Below are 20,856 nucleotides of genomic sequence, written 5' to 3'. Positions count from 1 at the left end.
ATGTTTGGGGAGTTTTTGGTCTGTGTTTTGAGGTTTGGAGGGTTTTTGTGCTGAAAGTTGATGTTTTAGAGGTTCTTATAGATACAAGATGCCCAGTGACTTCCTGAGATGAACTTGGGCAAGGAGGAACCCCCAGCCCAAGGCACTCTCCTCTTGCTTTTTTCCCCCAACTGGAGACTTTCATTCCCAAGGAGTGACCAGATGGAGGAGGAGGAGAAGAAGTCTTGGAGATGCTGCACGAGGAGGGGCTGCAAACAAAGCCCAGGGAGCTGCGGGGAGGAAAGACCCCCTCTGTGCCAGGATGGTGTCTGGAGATGCAGCCAGAGCTCAGAGCTGGGGGAGAAGGCTCAGGCCAGGGAGAAGCGCCACAAGTGCTTGGAATGTGAGAAGGGTTTCAGCTACAGCTCCAAATTGAACCAGCACCAGGTGATCCCCACTGGGGAGGCCTGCAAGTGTGGGGAATGTGGGATGAGCTTCAGCCAGAGCTCCAACCTGAGGGGACACCAGAGGATCCACACTGGGGAATGGCCCTATGAGTGTGGGGAATGTGAGAAGAGCTTCAGGAGTATCTCTGACCTGATGAGACACCAGGTGATCCACACTGGGGAACGGCCCTACACCTGCTTGGAATGTGGGAAAAGCTTTGGGCTGAGCTCCACCCTGAGATATCACCAGCTCATCTACACTGGGGAGAGGCCCTACAAGTGTCCCAAGTGTCAGAAGAGGTTTCAGACCAGCTCCACTCTCCTCAGACATGAGCAGATTCACACAGATGAGAGGCCCTTCCGCTGCCCCGACTGTGGGAAGGGCTTCAACTGTAACTCCACCCTCATCAGGCACCAGCACATCCACACTGGGGAGAGGCCCTACGAGTGTCCCCAGTGTGGGAAGAAGTTTTCTAGGAGCTCTCAGCCTTGACCAAACACCAACAGAGGCACCAGTAAGGGAAGCCCTGCAGGAAGTGTGAGAAGAGCTTTGTGTGCTGCTCCAGCTCCATCCCCCATGGGAGGATCCACGTCAGATGATCCCCAGTGACCCCCGTTGGGCAGAGCCCTGGTGATCTGTGGTCCTGGTGATCTGTGTTGGGAAGACACCTGGCTGGGGGGCTCCACATCTTCCTGTCTCCCTGTGGGCACCTGGATGAATGCAGGGGCAGGAATATCCATCAGGATGCAGACAGAGAATTCCTTAGGGAGAGCAGATTTGTTGATTTTTCAACCCTAGAAAAACTTCTTCATTAATTCAATCCTATCTTCTGGTGACATCAAGGAATAGTGGATGGTCTTGGAGGACTTTTCCAACCTCAGTGATTCCACAGTTTCGATTTCCTATTGCCCAAGGGTGTTTTCCTCAGCCAAATGGTGATGGACTGGGGCAAAGATGAAGATTTTGGAGACAGTGGGGTGGAGACCCCTCCAAAAAAGGTTCTTCCCTCCCACCCAAGCATGGGGACCCTCAGCTGGCACAGACACTGCAATCCTTTTCTTTTGGCCTTGATTTGCTTCTCATTTCTCTTCATCCTTTGAAAACACCTGAAATTGGGGTAAAAATAAAGACATTGAGATAAGACATGGGTGGGGACATTGAGGGACATAGACATGGTGGGACAGACATGGAGAGTGGCATGGGGACACATGGACCTGGACATGGCTATTCATGGGCACACGGTGGGACACGGGCACAGATGGAGACGTGGGGGACAATGACAAGGATGGAAACATGGTGGGGACACAGCCCTGGGTAAGGACTTGGTGGGACATGGCCAGTGACATGGGGGGCCGTGGCCATGGCCGCTGCCATGGGGGGAACTTGCAGGGGCTGTGGGGGATGCTGTGTTTGAGGGAGTTGAGGGTTCCTGGCAGGGACTTGGGGCTTGCTGAGGGCTTTGGGGAGCCCAGGCTGAGCAGCTGCGGCTGCGCTGGGAGCCCCTGGCAGAGGTTCTGGGGCAGCTGCTCAAGGACCCCCTGCCCTGGAGCCCCAGATGGGCATTAGGCTCCTGGAAGGGAAGGAATATCCTTGTCCCCAGGAGGGAAATCCCAGCACCCACAGGGTGTGGGGGGCAGCTGAAAGGCCACACCAGGGAGAGGAAAGCCAGGAAGAGCTGTCCCCCTCCAAAACTGCACCCTAAAAATCCCCAAACTTGGCGATTCCTCCCAGGAAAGAGCTGCCAGGAGGTGCCAGAATTGAGTGAAAGGGGGTATGGGATCCCTAGACTGAGGAGGAGAGGCCTGGAACCCCCAGACCCAAGCACTGGCAACAGGGCTGGGGAGTGGGGAGATGATTGGAAGGGGGAAAAAGAGGGGGCTGGGACACCCCCAAATTGATAGGTTGGTAGGAGTCCCATTGCTCTTCCTTCTTTATCTCTCCTCCTTGTCCTCTCTGGCCCTTCTCCCTTTCCTTCTTCAGCCCTCCTCCTCCTCCATCCCTTGCTTTGCTCCCCACCCGGGCCCAGCACCCGCCCTTGGCCCCTCCGTTTCCCATCGCGGTCACATGCCGTGGGAGGAGCCGGGATGGAGCCGGGCCAGGTCGGGCTGGGGCAGTGCTGGGCTCTTGGCCCGGACTGGGCACCCCCCACACACTCCCTCCCCAAATTTCTCTGGTGTCCTCAGGGGGTCCCGGTGTTTATTGGCGTTTGCTGGGTGCCGTGCTGCGGTTCAGGTGCCTCCCAAGGACCCCCAGAGCTGGGTGACACAGGGGGGACACACGTTCTGCCCCACTCCCTCCTATCACAGCCCCCCTGCAGGGTCTCCCCAAGTCCCTCCCCACTGCCCCCCAAAACAGGACCGGGGAGAACTGGGAAGCTTTATATAGAACACTGGGAGTAGCGGGGCAGGGACAAAGTGACAGCGGGGCTGGGGGGACACACGACCCCCCCGAAAATCATCATGGAGACAGAGCAGGGGGCCCAGCCGGGCCCGAGGCCTTGGAGAGCGGCTGCGGCTGCTGGCGGCTCAGGAGCTCTGTGGGCAGAGAAAAGGGGGTGACACCGGGCTGGGGGCCCCGGGGGGAGCACACACACTCAGGGGGAGGTGGGACACGGCCCCCAGGACCCTGCCCCCCCAACCTTCTTGTGCAGGCAAAAGCTGAGCCCCAGCGCCAGGAACACAAAGCCCAACATGGAGCCCCTGATCCCCGTCAGCTTCTCGCTGCAGTCGGGGTCCGGCAGCATCTCTGGGGTGTCTGCAGGAGTCAGGACCCCCCAAACCGCTCACAGACACTCCAAGCACCCTCCGAGTTGTCCCCAGCCCACCCAGGACCCCCTGAAACCTCCTCCCAGTCCCTTCCCAGCCTCCCCAGGATCCACCAAAGCCTGTCCTGTTCCTCCCAGGATGCCACAGCCCCCTCCCAGTTGCCCCCCACTGCCCTAGGAGCCCCAAACCCTCTCCCAGTCGCTTCCCAGTCCCACTGGGACTCACCAAGACCCCTCCCAGACTCTTCCAAACACAAATAACCTCATCCGAGCCCTTGCTTTTCCAGCCCTAGTCTCCTTCCAGCCCCTCCTCTCACTCAGATCCCTCCCAGTTTCCACCAGGATCCCTGGAATCCCATCCCACCCTCCCCAACATCCTTCAAACCTCTTCTCAGCCATCCCAGGCACCTGACTCCCTTTCCCGGTTTAAACCAGTCGCTCTCAAACTCACTCCCAGTTAATCCCAGCACAGCCCAATCCCCCTCCCAGTCCCCCCCGGTGCCTCCCCCGCTGCCCCCGGCGCTGTGGGGGCCGGGCCGTGCCCCAGTGCCGGCTCAGGGGGTGCTCCAGGCTGACGTGCTCCACCTGGCAGCTGGAGCTGAGCCCGCATTGCCGGGGGGGGTTTCCAGCAGCACCAGGAGCTGCTGGCTCCAGTCCCCGCTGGGGTCACGGCAGAGACCACCACGTTCCCTGAGAGCTGCTGCTGGCCCTGGGAGCAGCTCAGCTGGATCTCGGCAGGATAGAAATCCATCCCGGAGCAGAGCAGGCGGCCGGGGCCGGGCTGGGAGTTAAAGGGCACCAGGGAGATGGAAACGCTGGGGGCACTGGGAGAGAGCGGGGACACACTGGGATCAGCTGGGGGGACACTAGGAGAGAGAGGAGAAGAGTGGTTTGGCATTGAGAGGGACTGGGAATGCACTGGCAGGGACTGGGGTGGCGCTGAGAGAGATGGGAGTGCATGCGGGGCCACTGGGTAAGAGGGTGGATGGAGGCCTGGGACTGAAGTGAGAATGACCTGGGAGTAGACTGGAAGTGGAATGGGAATGGGCTAAGAAGGAGTGGGAGGGACTCTGGAGCCTCTGGGCGGGACTGTGGTGGCACTGGGCGGGGCTGTGGTGGCACTGGGAGGGACTGTGGTGGCACTGGGAGGGGCTGGGAATGAAGCGCGCGGCACTGGGAGGCCGAGTCCAGCGCGGGCACTCGGCTATGTGGATCTGCCTGGCAACTGATGAGTCATCCGTGAGCCGCGCTCTGATTGGCTGATGGGTGTCAAATCCACGCAGGGGTCGAGACGGACATGCGGGGGCACTGGGAGAGACTGGGACGAACTGGGAGAGCCACGGGAGCCCCTGGGAGGGACAAGAGGCCCCGGGCATGGGCACAGGGAAGGCTGAGGGCTCTGGGGTGATTCCCAGGGAGGTTTTGAGGGACACGGCCGGACCCCTCTCTGTGCCCCGCGAGCAGCAGCCCGTACAGAAAAGTTCAGGAGAATGAGGAGGTGTTTCTCAAGATTGATTTTAATCCTCATTCACCTGTTCGGATTTGCTCAGTCCTAAATTCAATTCATTTCCCCATGTTGGACTGTTGTGCCCACGATGGTGATCCCTGAGTGACCTCTCCCTGCCCTTGTCGCGACCCAAGAGGACTTGGATTTGTTTCAGTTCAGTGGAATTCATGGTGATTTTGGGGGAGCTGGAGCAAAGCAGCTGGAAAGCACAGTGGGCTTGACAGGGACTGAAGCAGGGCAGGAGTTGAGGCTGCCTTGAATGAGCTCTCACAATGTGAACCTTTGTGGGGTCTTTCTAAGGGAATTTTGTTGAATTTTTACATTCATTATTAAAAAGCAGAGTCACAAGTGGAGCTCCGCTTTCAGCTTGAAACGAGGGAATGGAACATGGGCAATGGGACTTCTGTAACCTCAGGTTGTTCCTTGATACCCCACACTTTAGTTTTGGCAATGTGAAGCCCTTCAGCAGCAAGGTCTGTCCCACCCACTGGTTTCAGGCTCAGAGCCAGGCCACACAGTGTCACAGCCTCTTCTGAATTCCTTGAGGCCCTGTAGTGTCACCGTGGCCCCTTGGCTGCATGAGGCCACTGTGTGGTGCAGAGTGCCACAATGTTCTCCTTGGTTGTGCAGTGTCACCATGGAGCCCTGGTCACACCAGGTCCTGCAGTGTCACAATGGGCCCTTGGTTCCATTTGTTCCCACAGCACCACAATGGACCCCTGGTTCTGTGGGGCTGCACAAGGTCACTGTGGTCCTGTCAGTTCCGTGAGGCCCTGCAGTGTCACAAGGGCCCCTTGCTTCCCCAGAGTGTCCCAATCATCACAGAATGGCAGAATTCAATTGGTTGGAAAAGACCTTTGAGATCATCAAGCCCAAGCAATGCCCTCATACCACCCTGTCACCCAGACCATGCCACTAAGTGCCACTGGAGGGGGACAGTGACTCTGCCACCTCCCCCCTGGCCAGCCCATTCAATTCCCAATCAGCCTTTCTGGGAAGAATTCCTTCCTATTGTCCAGCCTAAACCTGCCCTGGTGCAGCTTAAGGCTGTGTCTCCTTGTCCTGCCCTCCAGCAGATCCCCACTCACAGCCAGCTTGGTGTCATCTGCAATTTGTGAGTGCTGGACTCGACCCCCTCAGCCAGACCCTCAGTGAAGATATTAACCAGGACTGGGCCCAGCACAGATCCCTGGGGACACCACCAGGGACTGGACACCAGCTGGGTGCAGCACCATCCCCACCACTCTCTGGGCCCGGCCTCCAGCCACTTCTGCAGCCAGCAAAGAGTGCTCCTGTCCAAGCCGTGGGCTGCAGCTTTTCCAGGGAATGCTGTGGCTCTCCGTGTCCAAGGCCTTGCTGAAGTCCAGCTCGACACATCCAGAGCCTTTCCCGCACCCACCAGGCGGGTCAGCTGGTTATAAAAGGAGATCAGGTTGGTCAGGCAGGACCTGCCCCTCCTAAAGCCACGCTGGCTGGGTCTGACCCCTGGGCCATCCTGGAGGTGCCGTGGGATGGCACTCAAGGGGATCTGTTCCAAAACCTCCCCAGGCACCGAGCTCAGGCTGACAGGCCTGCAGTTCCCCAGAGCCTCCTGCCAGCCCTTCTTGGGGATGGGCTCACACTGGCACCTCCAGTCCTCTGGGACCTCCCCAGTGAGCCAGGACTGATGAGGAGAAATGATGGAGAGCAGCTTGGGGAGCTCATCCACCAGCTCCCTCATCCCCCTAGCATGGATCCCATCCGATCCCATCCACCTGTGAGCATCTGAGTGGCTCAGCAGGTCTCTGACTGCTTCCTCCTGGATTACAGGGGGCTGTTCTGCTCCCTGTCCCCATCTACCAGCTCAGGAGAACACTTGTCCTGAGGAAAACCTGTCTTAATGTTGAAAATTGAGGCAAAGAAGGTGTTGAGTACCTCAGCCTTTTCCTCATCTTTGGTAACCATATCCCCCGCAATAAGGAATGGAGGTTGTCCATAGCCTTCCTTTTGCCATTAATGTATTTATAAAAACATATTTATTATCCTTGACAGAAGCAGCCAGGTTAAGCTCTAATTGAGCTTTCACCTCTCTGCTTTTCTTTCTGCATGACCTAATGACATCCTTAAACTTTTCCTGAGCTGCCTGTCCCTCTGTCCAAAGGTGATGCACTCTCATCTTTTCCCTGAGTTCCTCCAAAAGCTCCCTGCCCAGCCAGGTCGGTCATTTTCCTCACCAGCTCATTTTTTGTCACAGAGGGACAGGCTGTTCCTGCTCCTTCAAGACTTTTTTCTTCAAGTGTGTCCATCCCTCCTGGAATCCTTTGTTTTAAAAGGCTGTTTCCCTTAAAAAAATCAGTACCTGATTTGGTACTCCCCAAATCTGCATCCTTAATCGGCTGAAGTCTGCTCTTTGTAAGTCCAGTGTAGGAGTTTTGTTGATGCCCCTCCTTCTTTCACAGAATATTTCAAGACTCAATGATTTCATGGTCACTGTACCCCAGGCTGCCTCCAACCCCCACATCCCCCAGCAGCCCTTCTCTGTCTGTGAACAGCAGGAGACACAGCTTTCCTTGGCAGTGGGAAGAGAAGGAAACCTCCCCAAAGTGCAGCTTGGCAGCTTCAGCCTGGAGGGGAGGAGAAAGCAAAGTCCCTGCCAGGGTAGAATTTTGGTGCAGGAGGTGTCCCAGCGTGAGACTGGACCATGCCATGGCTGAGTGTGCCAGGAGCCGGCAGTCAGTGGGGCCCAGGGATGCTCCAAGGGACTTGGAGTTTTGCTTCAGACTCCTTGAGCAGCTCCTTCAACCTTCTCTCAGTGCATGAGGGTCCTGGACTCAGCCCCAAATGCACCCTGGGGTTCATTAAAACACAGAAAGCCTCGGGGGCTCTTTCTCTTCCTTCCATTGTCTTCAAGTCCAAGGCTTGTGCAGCTGCTTGGAGTCAGTTTGGAGTTCTGTTAAGGAGGAAGATTTGAAAATCCACCACTTTTTTTTTTTTTTTTTACAATCAAGGGGATATTTTTCTTTATTTTTTAGTTGAGAGAAGAGGTGACAGAAGCATTCCCCAAGTGATCCTGAAGCTGAATGTCTCCTTAGGAGGTCTGGTCACAGAGAAGAATGAGCCCCTTGTGGGCTGCCCCTGTTTGGACAACCTGCTCCTCACCCCGAGCCTCAGCATGTCTGACATCGCCCACCTGGGACTGACATCCCAAAACATTGAAAACATTTATCAATTTTTCTTTATCATTAAAATCTAATTAATTAATAAAAATAAAATTTTAATTATTATAATAATTTTATTCTGTATTTTTATAACCTAATTTTTATATTTATATGAAAGAATTGATACATTTTGCGCAACTGAAAATATTATTGGTTTTTGGTTCTAAGTACCACAATCCCCTTTATTAATTAATGGACCACTATTTCTCCCTCTTTATGCTAATTAGTCCTATTTTTAGTCCTTTGATTATCATTATTAAAAGTTTCTCAGACAGGGTAAAAGGAGCCTCTTTGGGATCCATGGAGACTTTTCTGTGGAACATTTGGGGCAGTTTTGGGTCTGAGGAGGGAATTTAGAGACAACCTGGGGGTCTGGAGGACACTTGGGGGAGCCGGGTGGGCACTTGGAGGGGCATTTAGGGATCCTGTGAGACAATTCGGGGTCCAGGGGAGCACTTGGAGGTCAGGGAGGGGAATCTGGGGACCCTTCGGGGTCCGGGCGGGCACTTGGGGGGCTGTAACAGGGAATCTCTGGGCCGCGGGGGATGATGGGAGGTGTAGGCGCCGGTATAATAGCGTTGAATGGGGCCGCGGAGCATCACGGGAGTTGAAAACGCAGCTCCAGTGAGTTCCGGTGAGGCGCGGGGCATGACGGGAGATGAAGTCCCGTCTGGAGTAGCGCTCTATGGGCGCCGCGGAGCATGATGGGAGCTGTAGTTCCGGAAATGGCTCGGAAGGTGCCTTTGGCGGTCTGGGGAAGCGCTTGGAGAACACTTCTGCGTCCGAGCCGTGTCTGCAGGTGCTCGGGGCGAATGTATACGGCTCGAGAGCACTTGGGGGGAACCTGGGGAGCTGTGACCGGGCTCTTTAGGGCGCGGGGCACGGCAGGAGGTTTGGGCGCGGAACTGTGTTGTGGGATGATGGGAGATGAATTCCCAGGAGTGGCTGGAAGGGGCATCTGTGGGGTCGGGAGCACTCGGGGATCCAGGGACGCTTTGGGGGGCCTCGAACGGGCACTGAGGGGGCACTCGGGGATCCTGGAGGGTCTGGGGGACACATGGGACCTATGGGGGGTGATCCCGGGGTTCTGGGGAGCGCAGGGCATATTCCCAGTCCCTCCCAATTCCTTCCAGCATGATCCCATTTGCTCACAACCACTCCCAGTCAGCGTCAGCATGATCCCATTCACTCCCAGTATATCCCATTTGCCCCCAGCCTGGTCTCAATTGCCCCCTACAGCTTCCTACTCACTCTCAGCATCATCCCAGTTTGATCCCAATATGATCCCAGTCTCCCTCAGTGTGAGCATGCCAGTCTCTCCTGGCATGGGCCCATCTGCTCCCAGTATGATCCCAGTATGATGTCAGTACACAGCCAGTGCAATCTCAGCCACTGCCAGGACGATCCCAGGATGATCCCAGTACAAACCAGTCCCTGCCAGTGCTGCCACTCCTGGGATCCCCCAGCCCTCTCTGTGTTCCCCCCTCCCACATCTCCCCAGAGCAGCCCCAAGGGCTGGCAGTCCCCAGCCAGGGTCCCCAGCCAGCCCCAGGTTGGATCTGCAGCCCCCAATTTTCCCAGTTTCCCTCTCCTTTTCCCCAGGCCGGGTTCCCCCCGTCCCCAGCGGGTGGGAGCAGGGGAGAGCCCCGCGCTGCCCATCCCGACCTGTCCCAGCTCCATCCCTGCTCCTGCCGTGGGCTGTGAGGGGTTTGGGAACGGGGCACCGAGGGTGTCACTGCTCCTGGGGGAGGAGGAGGAGGGGTGGAAGAGGAGGGATGAAGAAGGAGAGTGAGAAGGAATGGAAGTAGGAGAAGAAGCTGGCATTAGGGAGGAGAAGGAGGGGGGATGGAAGGGGAGGAGAGGGAGGAAGATGTTGTAAATACTCCACGAACCCCTTCATTCTTGTCCCCCATGGGGATGTGTCCGCCCTTCACAGAACACAGGTGGGAAGGGGTCTCAAAATATATCCAACATGGACCTAAGGTATTTCAGACAAAGAAGGCTCAGACTTACGAGACGTGGTCCTGGGTTTATTGTATGTGGATCGCCCGGGGCAAGAAAGAGGATGAGATTCCTTGGGTGCTATCTCTTAAACTTGGGGGAGGGGGTGGCCAGGGGATACAGGGGGGTTACAGCCAGTGGGATAGGGAAAAGAAAAGGGAGGTTAGGTAGGGACTAACCTTATACAAAACCAAGGGTGAGTTCTTCCCTTGGGACAGACCATAATTTTTTAAATGAACTTCAAGAGGAAGAGGAGGGACAAAGAAGGATCAGGGAAAGGAGAAGGAACCAAGAGGTCAAGAACTCCCTGAATTCACAGTCCCCCACCTGTGGGATCATCACCCCCCATCTCACAGGTGCCCCAAGATGGGGAGCTCAGCCCAGATATCCTGGGGGGTCCCTGGGTTGGGTTTTTTGGGGGGGATATTTAAGAATTAAAAACTGCAAAGCTGAGTGGAAAAGTGCCCCTTGGGGGACACTGGGGGATCCCAGCATCCCTAAGTGGGGAGATGGAAATGGGGGGAACTTTTCAGATTGCTGGGACTCTCAGCAACCTGGGCAGGGACCGAGCAGACAGGAGAACCCCAGTACAAGCGTGACCCCCAGCAGCTGGGATGGGGGGAACCTCTGAACACCAAAAGGGAGAGACCAGAGATGGGGAACTCCTGGGAGGCATTTTCAGGGCTGAATCTTGATGTTTGGGAGGTTTTTATGGAAGGCTTGTGATTTCTAAAGATGGACTTGAGCAGGGGGAACCCCCTAATCCAATGTGCTCATGCATTGTATTTTTCCCCAAACCAGGATTTCCCATTTCCAGACCTTGTTCAGATGGAGAAGAATGCTGCGAGGAAGAGGAAGATGCCCCAGGACACCCAGGCAGGTGAGGAGGAAGTCAGTGCCCCTTTCCCCCTCTCTCCTGCTCCATCTCCCAGCCCAGCATGGCCCCCGGCTGCAGGACAACCCCGCTGCCGACGCCGTCCTGCCGGGGACGCACTGGGGGGATCTCCTTCCCCTTCCCTCTGGCACGGAGGCAAATCCCATCCTCTCTTTGTCCTTCCTCCCCCAGACAAGGAGCTGAGGATGGAGACCAGGGAGGACAAATCCCCTCGGCAGAACCTGGTGGAAGAGGCCATTTTGAGTGGCTCCACAGTGGAGGAATCCAACAGGGAGGAAAATCCCCAAAGACCCCACAGGAGGAGGGGCTCCAAACCCATCCCAGGGTGCTCTGAGGAGGAAAGACCTACCCTGTGCCGGGAAGGCAGCCGGAGATCCAGCCGGGGCTCTGAGCTGGTGGTCCATGAGCAGCTTCAGGATAGGGTGCAGCACTACAAGTGCTTGGAGTGTGGGAAGAGCTTCAGGTGGAGCAACAGCCTGATCTGCCACCAGATGATCCACACTGGGGAATGGGCCTACGAGTGTGGGGAATGTGGGAAGGGCTTCAGCTGCAGCTCCAAACGCCTCATCCACCAGCGCATCCACACTGGGGAGAGGCCCTACGAGTGTCTCCACTGTGGGAAGAGGTTTCAGAGGAGCTGCCATCTCCTCAGGCACCAGCAGATTCACACGGATGAGAGGTCCTTCCGCTGCCCTGACTGTGGGGAGAGGTTCAAGCAAAATTCCAACCTCGTCAACCACCGGCCCATCCACACTGGGGAGAGGCCCTATGAGTGTTTCCAGTGTGGGAAGAGATTTCAGACCAGCTTCACTCTCCTCCAGCACCAGCGGATTCACACGGATGAGAGGCCCTTCCACTGCCCTGAGTGCAGGAAGGGCTTCAAGCACAACTCCAACCTCATCACCCACCGACACATCCACACTGGGGAGAGGCCCTACAAGTGTCCCCAGTGTGGGAAGAGCTTCACCCAGAGATCTCACTTGACCCAACACCAACGGAGGCACCAGTAAGGGAAGCTCAGCAAATGCCCCAAGTGCAGGAAGAGCTTTGTGCACTGCTCCAGCTTCATCCCCCCTTGGAGGACCAACTTTGGGTAGAGACCTGGTGATCCATGTTCCCTGTGATCCATGCTGGGAAGATACCTGTACCTTTTCCTGTCTGTGGCAATGACATGATGTAGGATCAGAAAATGTGAGAGTCTCATCATGGCTCATTATATTCAATCCCATCTCAGGTCGTTGCCAGGGGCAGGAAAAGGACTCCCTCTCTCTCACCAGAGAAGGGTGTCCTTTCCAGGCAGGAGGAAATGCGTGTCCAGGAAGAGCCAGTCGGTGGCATTTTAGTTTTACATGTAAATAATTTGTCTTATCCCTTCTGTTACCAAAATTATTTCTGTTTCTGTTTGTTTCTTATCCCCTTGCTGTTCTCAATAAATTGTTCTTATCCCAGCACCGGATCTTTGCCTTTTGTGCTTTCCATGGGAGGTGGGAGGGAAGCGAGCGGCAGCGCGGTTTCAGCAGGAGCAGGAAATTGGGGAATGCCATTCCAGAAGCCCAGCCTGTGGAAACCGAGCATCCCAGCTGGTGCCAGGCCTGGTTGCCATGGCAGCAGCCTTGGGAGTGGGTCCCTGGCTGGGGGCTGCGGGAACCTCTTCCCTCTGGTGCCCAGGGACAGCAGTGGAGGGAGCGGCTGGAGCTGAGGCGGGCAGGTTTAGGCTGGATGTGAGGAAAAGGTTTTTCCCGCGAGGCTGCTGGGGCACTGAACAGGCTCCCCAGGGAAGGCTCCCAGCTCCAGGGCTGGCTGAGCTCCAGCAGCGTTTGGCCAGCGCTGCCAGGCCCAGGCTGGGATTGTTGGGGTGTCCCGTGCAGGGCCAGCAGTTGGACTGGAGGATCCCCATGGGTCCCTCCCAACTCGGCCAATTCTGTGGCTCTGTGATCCCATGAGCCTGGGGATGGGACTGGAAATGGTTGCCGTGGCAACGGAGTCTGGCTCCAGGCCTGAGCTGGTGTCCATGGCAACCATCCCTGGCATGGGGTCTCCATGGAGCTGCCGAGGGACTGACCGGGACGGGTGCCAAGGAGATCCAGGAGGGTTCAGTGTCTAGCTCTAAGTCCTGGGTCACCCTCTGCCGTGTTCCCAACAGCCCCGATTTTCAGGAAGGAGCCACAGCAGCCTCCCGGCCATCCATGGATTGTTCTTCCAGGAATTCCCTGTGGAGCTGGTTTCTGTTTTCCTGCTCTTTCTGAGCTCCTGTCAACATGGCATGGAGCTGGAAGAGGTGGGGCGGAGAAACATCGGAAAGGAGAAGACAGAAGGAAATTGCTGGGGAAAAGGGAGACACACACCCCTAACGGTGGCCAAATCTCCACAAAATCCCATAAAATTCAAGAAAAATCCCACCAAATTGCAGAAATCTTATCAAAAGCCCAACAAATGCCAGAAACATCCCAGAAGATCTAAACAAATTTCCATAAAATCTAAAAAATACCTCAAAATTTTTCATGTCTCCTCAAAATCCTTCAAAATTCAAAAAAACTCCCACAAAACTTCCTCAATATACTACAAAATTCAAGAAAAATCCCACAAAATTGCAGAAAAATCCCATACAATTCCCTAAATCTACACGAAACCCTACCAAATTCCAGAAACATCCCACAAAATCTACACAAATTTCCACAAAAATCTAAGAAAATACATCAAAATTTTTCATGTCTCCGCAAACTCCCTCAAAATTCCACAAAACTCCCAAAAAACCTCCTCAATATCCTACAAAATTAAAAAAAAATCCCACAAAATTGCAGAAAAATCCCACACAATTCATTAAATGTTCTGAAAACCCCAGCAAATTCCAAAAACATCCCACCAAATCTCCACAAAATTCCAAAGAAGCTAAGAAAAATCCCTCACAATTCTTAGTCTCCTCAAAATCCCACAAAAATCCAGAAAAAAATCCCACAAAATTCCCTAAATCTTCCCAAAACCCTACCAAATTCCAGAAACAACCCACAAAATCTCCACAAATTTCCACAAAATACAAGAAAAATCCCACAAAATTTTTCACATCTCCGCAAAATCCCAGAAAATACCAGAAAATTCCACAACATTACAAAAAAAATTCCACAAAATTCCAGAAACATCCCACCAAATCGCCACAAAATTCCACAAAATTTCAGAAAAATCCCACAAAATTCTTTGTCTCCTCAAAATCCCTTAAGATTCCAGAAACATCCCACCAAATCTCCTGAATATCTTACAAAAATCAATAAGAATCCCACAAAATTCCAGAAAAAAATCCCTCAAAATTGCAGAAATATTCTCAAAACCCCACGAAATTACAGTACCATCCCACCAAATCTTCACAAAATTCCACATAAACTAAGAAAAATCCCTCAAAGTTCAAGTCTCCTCAAAATCCCTCAAAATTCCACAAACTTCCCACAAAATCTCCTCAATATTTTACAAAATTCAAGAAAAGTCCCACCAAATTGCAGAAAATCCCACACAATACATTAAATGTTCTGAAAACCCCACCAAATTCCAGAAACATCCCACCAAATCTCCACAATTTTCTACAAAATTCTAGGAAAATCCCACAAAATTCCCTAAATGTTTTGAAAACGTTACCAAATTCCAAAAAAAATCCCACCAAATCTCCACAAATTTCCACAAAATAGAAGAAAAATCCCACAAAATTTTTCAATTTTCCACAAAATCCCACAAAATTGCAGAAATCTTCTGAAAACCCCACCAAATTCCAGTAACGTCTCACCAAATATCCTGAATATCCCCCCAAATTGCAGAAAAATCCCATACAATTCTCTAAATTTTCTGAAAACCCCACCAAATTCCAGAAATATCCCACCAATTCTCCACAAAATTCCACAAAATCTAAGGAAAATCCCTCATAATTCTTCAAGTCTCCTCAAAACCCCTCAAGATTCAAGAAAAATCCCACAAAATTTTTTAAACTTTTGCAAAATCCCACAAAATTCCAAAAAATTTAAAAAAAAATCCCTAAATCTTCCCAAAACCCTACCAAATTCCAGAAACATCCCACAAAATCTTAACAAAATACCACAAAATCTAAGAAAATACCACAAAATTCTTTATGTCTTCTCAAAATCCTGCAAAATTACACAAAACTCCCACAAAATCTCCCCAATATCCAAAAAAATTCAAGAGAAAATCCCACAAAATTGCAGAAAAATCCCACACAATTCCCTAAATGTTCTCATAACCCCACCAAATTCCAGAAACATCCCACAAAATCTCCACAAATTTCCACAAAGTTTCAGAAAAATCCCTCAAAATTCTTCAAGTCTCTTCAAAATCCCTCAAGATTCCAGAAAAAAGTAGCACAAAATTGCCTAAATCTTCCCAAAACCCTACCCAATTCCAGAATCATCCCTCCAAATCTCCACAAAATTCCGCAAAACCTAAGGAAATACCTCAAAGTTCTTCATGTCTCCTCTAAGTCACTCAAAATTCCAGAAAAATCACACAAAATTACTTAAACTTTTGCAAAATCCCATTAAAGTAAAAAAAAAAAATTGCAAGAAATTGCAAAAACAAAAACAAAATTCCCTAAATCTTCCCAAAAGCCTACCAAATTCCAGAAACATCTAACAAAATCGCCTGAATATCCCACAAAATTCAAGAAAAATCCCACAAAATTGCATAAATCTTCCCCAAAATCCTACCAAATTCCAGTAACTTCCACCAAATCTCCACAAATTTTCACAAAATCTAAGAAAATACTTCAAAATTTTTCAAGTCTTTTCTAAATCCCACAAAATTCCAGAAACATCCCACAAAATATCCTCAAAATACCACATAATTCAAGAAAAATGCCACAAAATTCTTTCAATTTTCTCAAAATTCCAGAAAATTCCAGCGAAAGCACACAAAATCTCCACAGAATTCCACAAAATCTAACAAAAATCCCTCACCAAATTCTTCTTGTCTTTTCAAAAGCTCTCCAAATTCCAGAAACATTTCATGAAATCTCCTGAATATCCCACAGAAATCAAGAAAGATCCCACAAAATTCCAGAATGGTTCTGATCTGTGCTCCCTTCCAGATTGGGATCGTGACATGGAGCATCTGGAAGGGTTGGTAGATGGTGGTTTGAAGACCTTGCCAGATGCTGGAGGCAAGTTCTCAATGTCCCTTTCTGCACAGAACAATCAGTGTCAAGGTGGCAAGAGCTCACTCCTGTGCCATTTCCCTTAAGAGTCTGAAGGTTGATGGATTCTGGAAACCTTGCCCTGCTCCCTTCTGGAACCCTGAGTGATCCCACAGCATTGCTGTCAGTGGGAGGAAGGAGCATTTAGCTGTCAATCCTCTTCCCATGTTTAATGCCAGTGTCTCCTTCCGTGTGCTCTGTGCAGCCACAGAGAAGAGCAGAGAGGGAAGGGGCCAGGCCCAGGGCTGTGTCCCAAGGGCTGTGCCTTGTGTGGCTCCTTTGCCAGCCCCAGAGAGCCTGAGGTGCTCCAGCTGCCACTGCCAAGCCCTGGCCCTGCCTGGGGCTCGGTTCAGAGCTGCTGGCAGCTCCAGGGAGTCCTTTCTCTCCTGACTGCCATTCAAGGGGCTCCTTCCATCCCATTGTGGGGCCACTGCAGGCATGTGGTCCCCCTGCTCCTGCTCCTGAGTGGAAGGTGGAGAGGAGGGAGTGCCTTGGAGGGCACCAGTCATCCAGGTGCACTCACTGCCACTCCAGCCTGAAGAAGAATCTTCAGCAGTGTCACGGGAGCTGTTCTGTTCTGACTTTCTTTGCAGATGAACCTGATGATGAGGATGATCTGGATTCCCCGTCCATATCAGTTACTGAGCCTGATGATGAGGAAGATTATGAGGGTAGGTGAAGGCCTTTCGCCCTGGGAGAGCAGCCAGCTCAGAGCCCAAGGCTCGGCCAGGGCGGCATCACTGCAGGTGCCAGGACAGAGCCGTGCACGTGTGTGCCCTCGCTCTGTGTGGTCCTCTCACTGCTCCTGAGGCTCAGTGCTGCCTGTGCAGGTCAGCAGAGATGAGAGAAGCTTCTGTGGCTGTTGAGTTACAGGTGTGTCTGCAGCAAGGATTCTCCCAGATCCTGAGCTGGATTCTGCAGGCAAGCCCAGCTCCCATCACTGGGGTGTGTAGTGCCTCCCTGCTGACCCCACAGGCTGAGCACTGGTTGTGTGGGATCCATTCCTGGGAAATGGAAATACTTTATATTATGGTCCCCTGAGAAAGAAGAACAAACCTATAGGAGATAGTAATGCAGCAATGGAGGAACTCAAATATCTGGACATAATCCTGAATGATTTGGAGGGACGCTGTGGTGGGTCCATGTCCCTCAGCTTTCTCCTGAGACTCAGCAGCTGGGGGCTTTCTCTGCACATCTGGACACACCGTGCCCAGCACAGCAGGAAGGGATCCATGGCAGCCTCGCTGCCCCACTGCTGCTTTCATGGCCTGCAGGGCTGTTTCCCAGCCTGGCCTGGCTGCAGCTTCTCCCCAGCCTCTGCAGGAAGGCATTTGGCATCAGCTGACAGGGAGCCCAAACTGCATCATGGGCCATGCACACCTTGAGATCCTCTGAAAATTTCCAGACTCGGGCTAGTTCAGGTTTAGGGTCTGTTTGGAAGAGGAGTGGCCCTGGAGCATTTCCAAAACCCTGGGCATTTTCCTGATCCTTACCCAAGTCTTTGGCAAGTATTGCCTGGAGAAGACCAGCACAGCACAGAGAAATTGTGCCATTCAAGCTCGGGGGTTTGAGCAGCCTTGTGCCAAGGGGTGGCAAGGTGCCTGCAGGCCCCAGCTCTGGGGGAAACAGAGAATGTCCTGGCCGTATCCAGCGTGCTGCCAGCTCAGCAGTGGAGCACAGCACAGCTCACGCTGCCCATTGCTCCCACAGATGCAGCTGGCACCACAGCACATGCTCAGAATATCTGGGAAAGCATGAGAAGAGTTTTCTACCAGGGAACACATGATTTGATTAAGTTAATGGCCATTGTGGCTGGTGGAAGTCTTTTCCTGATGATGTGCTGTGCTGGAATCTGGTATTGGTGGAAGAGAAAACGGTGAGTGTTTGGCTGATCTTGGCCTCAAACAGCTTCTTGAAAGGCTGCTCATAGTCAGGAAACATTCCCAGAGAGGCTGCTGTGGACTTGTGGCTAGGCCTTGGTTGCCCAAATAATTCTGCTGAGAGTTCTGCTGCTGCCCAGGCCTTTCATTGGCCTCTTAATTGCTGGGCCTTGTCCTGGGGAGCCCGCTGGGGCTGCAGCCAGTGCTGGCTGCCACTGAGGCTGCCTGGCCAAGAGCAGCCCCAGGAGCAGCGGGCAGAGGCAAAGCAAGGTGGGCAGGAGAAAGAGCGGGGACGAGACTGTCCTTGACAGGCAGAGGTGCTCTGGGGCCTGCTCCTGGCCAGGGACCCTGCCCAGAGCCATCCCCTGCTCTCCAGGGCCTTGAGGGGCAGCTGTCCAGCTGGGCCAAGCTGTGCCAGCAACTCCAGCCGTGCTGGGGAGCCTTGGCAGCTCTGGGCCCTGCTGTGCAGGAGGGTCCCTGTGTGCCAGCGGCAGCTGGGGGCCTCAGCCACCTCCTCTCTCCACAGGAGCGCCTCTGCATTTTCTGAAGATCAGCCAAAGATTTTAGTGTCTGAGAAGCTGACCTGTTGTCCTTGCTCTTCACATCTCTCCCCATCTGCTGTGCTGCAGCTGCATCCCCATCTTGAGGGCATCCCAAGACTCACACCTCCCAAGCGAGCCCCTCTGCCCCTGAGCCCCCTGGCCCTGGTCCCTGGCCAGGACTGAAATTGGGCAGCCCCTGTGCACCAGAGCAGGGGTTGGTCCATTTTTTTTGTTCTAATAAAGAGATGGAGCTGTCACCCCAGTGTCTGGCTGGTACCACCAGCACAGCCCACACAGCACCAGCCCCGGCTGAGCTCCATGTCCAGGAGCAGCCGGGGGTGCCCACGGTGTGGGCAGGCAGGAGCCAGGCAGGGGCTGCCGTGACCAGCGCTGGGGCCCTGAGGGGCTGGGGGAGCCCATGCTGAGCGTCCCTGGGCTGTGAGGGCACATTTCCTTCAGTGGCATCACCTGGGCCTGCACCTCATGAGGCACACAGGGAAAACTTGGGCTCTCTCCTAAGGTGCGCAGGGATCCCCCATGAGGAGTGCAGTGGGGTTAAATTGAGAGGGTTTTTTACTCTTCTCAGCACAGCAAAGGGGACACTCTTGGCCGAGGTTTTGCAGAGCTTGGAGGAAGCCTCTTGTGAGCCCTTGGGCCCGGCCTGTGGGCACAGCGGGCAGGTGGAGCCCATCCCTTGAGGCCAGCCTGGGCTGCTCGGGCCGGGCTGGGCTGGGCCAGGTGAGGGCCCCGGCAGGGAAGGGCCGTGGCCGTGGGCTCTGATGAGGCTGCCGAGCTTCACCCTGGCCCTGTGCTGCAGCCAAACACACATTTACAGCCATGGCCATTCTCTGGGGCACGGGAGGCACCCGGGGCTATAACCGAGGCTGTGGCTTCTCACCCTGAAGGGAGGCTGGCTCTGCTGGTTCAGAGGGCACAGCTCAGATCCCAGTTCCCTTTGTAAACCTGCTGGGGAAGTGTTGAGGGGCAGAGAGTTCCAACCCTTCTCACTGGGAAGCTGGGCTGATGCTGTGGGGTTTTTTAATTTTTTGCCCTCTAAATTTGTGTCCTGGCAGAGGATTAAGTTTGCTTGCTCTCAGTAAGCCCCTTTTCTTGGTGCTGTTGTAAATGAAATTAAAATCACACAACTAGATCGATTGAGTTAATAGCAATTAAATAACAAGGGAAAAAACTATAAAATTTAGTGAACTGAATACAAGAATAAAATTTAGTAAAAGAATTCAATTTAGTAATTTGAATTGCAATTTGGTATAAAAGGAATACAGTTTAGTAAAAGAGTACAATTTAGTGAATATCTTCATATATATATATATATGTATGTATGTGAATATAGTTTGCCAGTAATTAAGTATGATTAAAGCATAAGCAAAACTGACCGGAGTACAGAGAGGATTTCTCACCCTGCCTCACGTACAAAACAAAGCAATTCAAACAAAACTCATATACTGTATGCTTATAATATTCATTAATGTTTCTCGTAAGTTTTCTCCTATTTCTGATTCTTTGACTTTACGTCACTATTTGTCATGGTGCATGCTTCATTTGTGGCTAGGGGGTCTTCAGTCTTCTTTTGGTGGTCTTTTTGACAAAGGCTTACATTCATCCTCGTTGTCCTCTGGATAACCTTACAGGCTGTGCATGCTTACTAAGTGTTGTGTTATGTAAGTAAGCATTGTGTTCCACTAATTAGTCTTACATTTCATAATTTTCAGGCGCTATGCCGAAAGTCATTCCAACTTTGTCCATCTCGTGGTCAGTTTTCTCTTGGGACATTACTTATCCCAGAACTACATCCTGTATCTTAATTTTGACATGTAACATTTTTAAAGGGGTACATCTGCTTGTAACACCAATTCCCCTGATTGCTTCTAATAATAACTTTCCAAATAGTTACACTTTAGTTACCACAAATCATTTCCATTTATCACAAGGGGATTCACAGAGCTCATCCTGATGGATGAGGAAAAGGGAGTGGGAACTCAGCAGTGAGGAGAGCTGAGGGCTGGAGAGCAGCTCTGAATGACTCTAAAATCCTACCAGACCTCTGAAACATTGCTGCTCTTCAGCCAGTGACAGGATGAGTCCCTGAGACTGGGGCTTGGCCTTCCTCATGGTGAGGGGAATCAAGGAAGGCTGCAGTGTGATGGAGACTGTGATGGGCTGGGAACTCACTGGGGGAAAGGAGGGAGCAGTTGTGAAGGAAAAGGCAGGTGTGGGAGGGAACTGTTCAGAGAAGGGCTGAGCTACAGCTTGAGCAAGCTGAAAAATGACATTTGGGGTCATCCCAGATGGATTTCATTTCAGAAGTTATTGAACAAGTTTAATTTTTGGGGGGTGTCATGTTTTCCCTTGGAGGTGGACACTGTGCAGACTTGAGCTGCATTGCCAAAATGCTCAAGTCTCTGGCCGGGTCCCCCGGTTCCCCCCCCCCAAAAACCCAC

The 20,856-nt window shown here is 52.7% G+C and overlaps 1 protein-coding gene across 1 annotated transcript; it reads left to right on the top strand.

Annotated features, from left to right (window-relative positions):
• Positions 1 to 201: 201 nt before the first annotated feature.
• LOC102106081 (uncharacterized) lies at positions 202 to 11,932 on the top strand. The gene is made up of 4 exons (XM_088064244.1): positions 202 to 836; positions 3,077 to 3,188; positions 10,697 to 10,775; positions 10,962 to 11,932. The coding sequence occupies exons 1-4, from the start codon at positions 202 to 204 to the stop codon at positions 11,798 to 11,800; spliced, it is 1,665 nt and encodes a 554-aa protein (XP_087920370.1). The 3' UTR covers positions 11,801 to 11,932.
• The last annotated feature ends 8,924 nt before the right edge of the window (positions 11,933 to 20,856 follow it).

This window comes from Pseudopodoces humilis, chromosome 18 (assembly GCF_049639895.1).
Source record: "Pseudopodoces humilis isolate 2021_Gansu_Grassland_sample_001 chromosome 18, ASM4963989v1, whole genome shotgun sequence".
NCBI classification, from domain to species: Eukaryota; Metazoa; Chordata; class Aves; order Passeriformes; family Paridae; genus Pseudopodoces; species Pseudopodoces humilis.
This window is presented reverse-complemented; position numbering and strand designations above follow the sequence as displayed.

Excerpts from the sequence above, each read along its gene's own strand:
- LOC102106081 (XM_088064244.1), top strand. The coding sequence starts at position 202 with ATGGAGGAGGAGGAGAAGAAGTCTTGGAGATGCTGCACGAGGAGGGGC. Across the intron at positions 837-3,076 it reads TGTAACTCCACCCTCATCAG|GCAAAAGCTGAGCCCCAGCG; the intron begins GCACCAGCACAT and ends CTTCTTGTGCAG. Across the intron at positions 10,776-10,961 it reads GCCCCAGGACACCCAGGCAG|ACAAGGAGCTGAGGATGGAG; the intron begins GTGAGGAGGAAG and ends TTCCTCCCCCAG.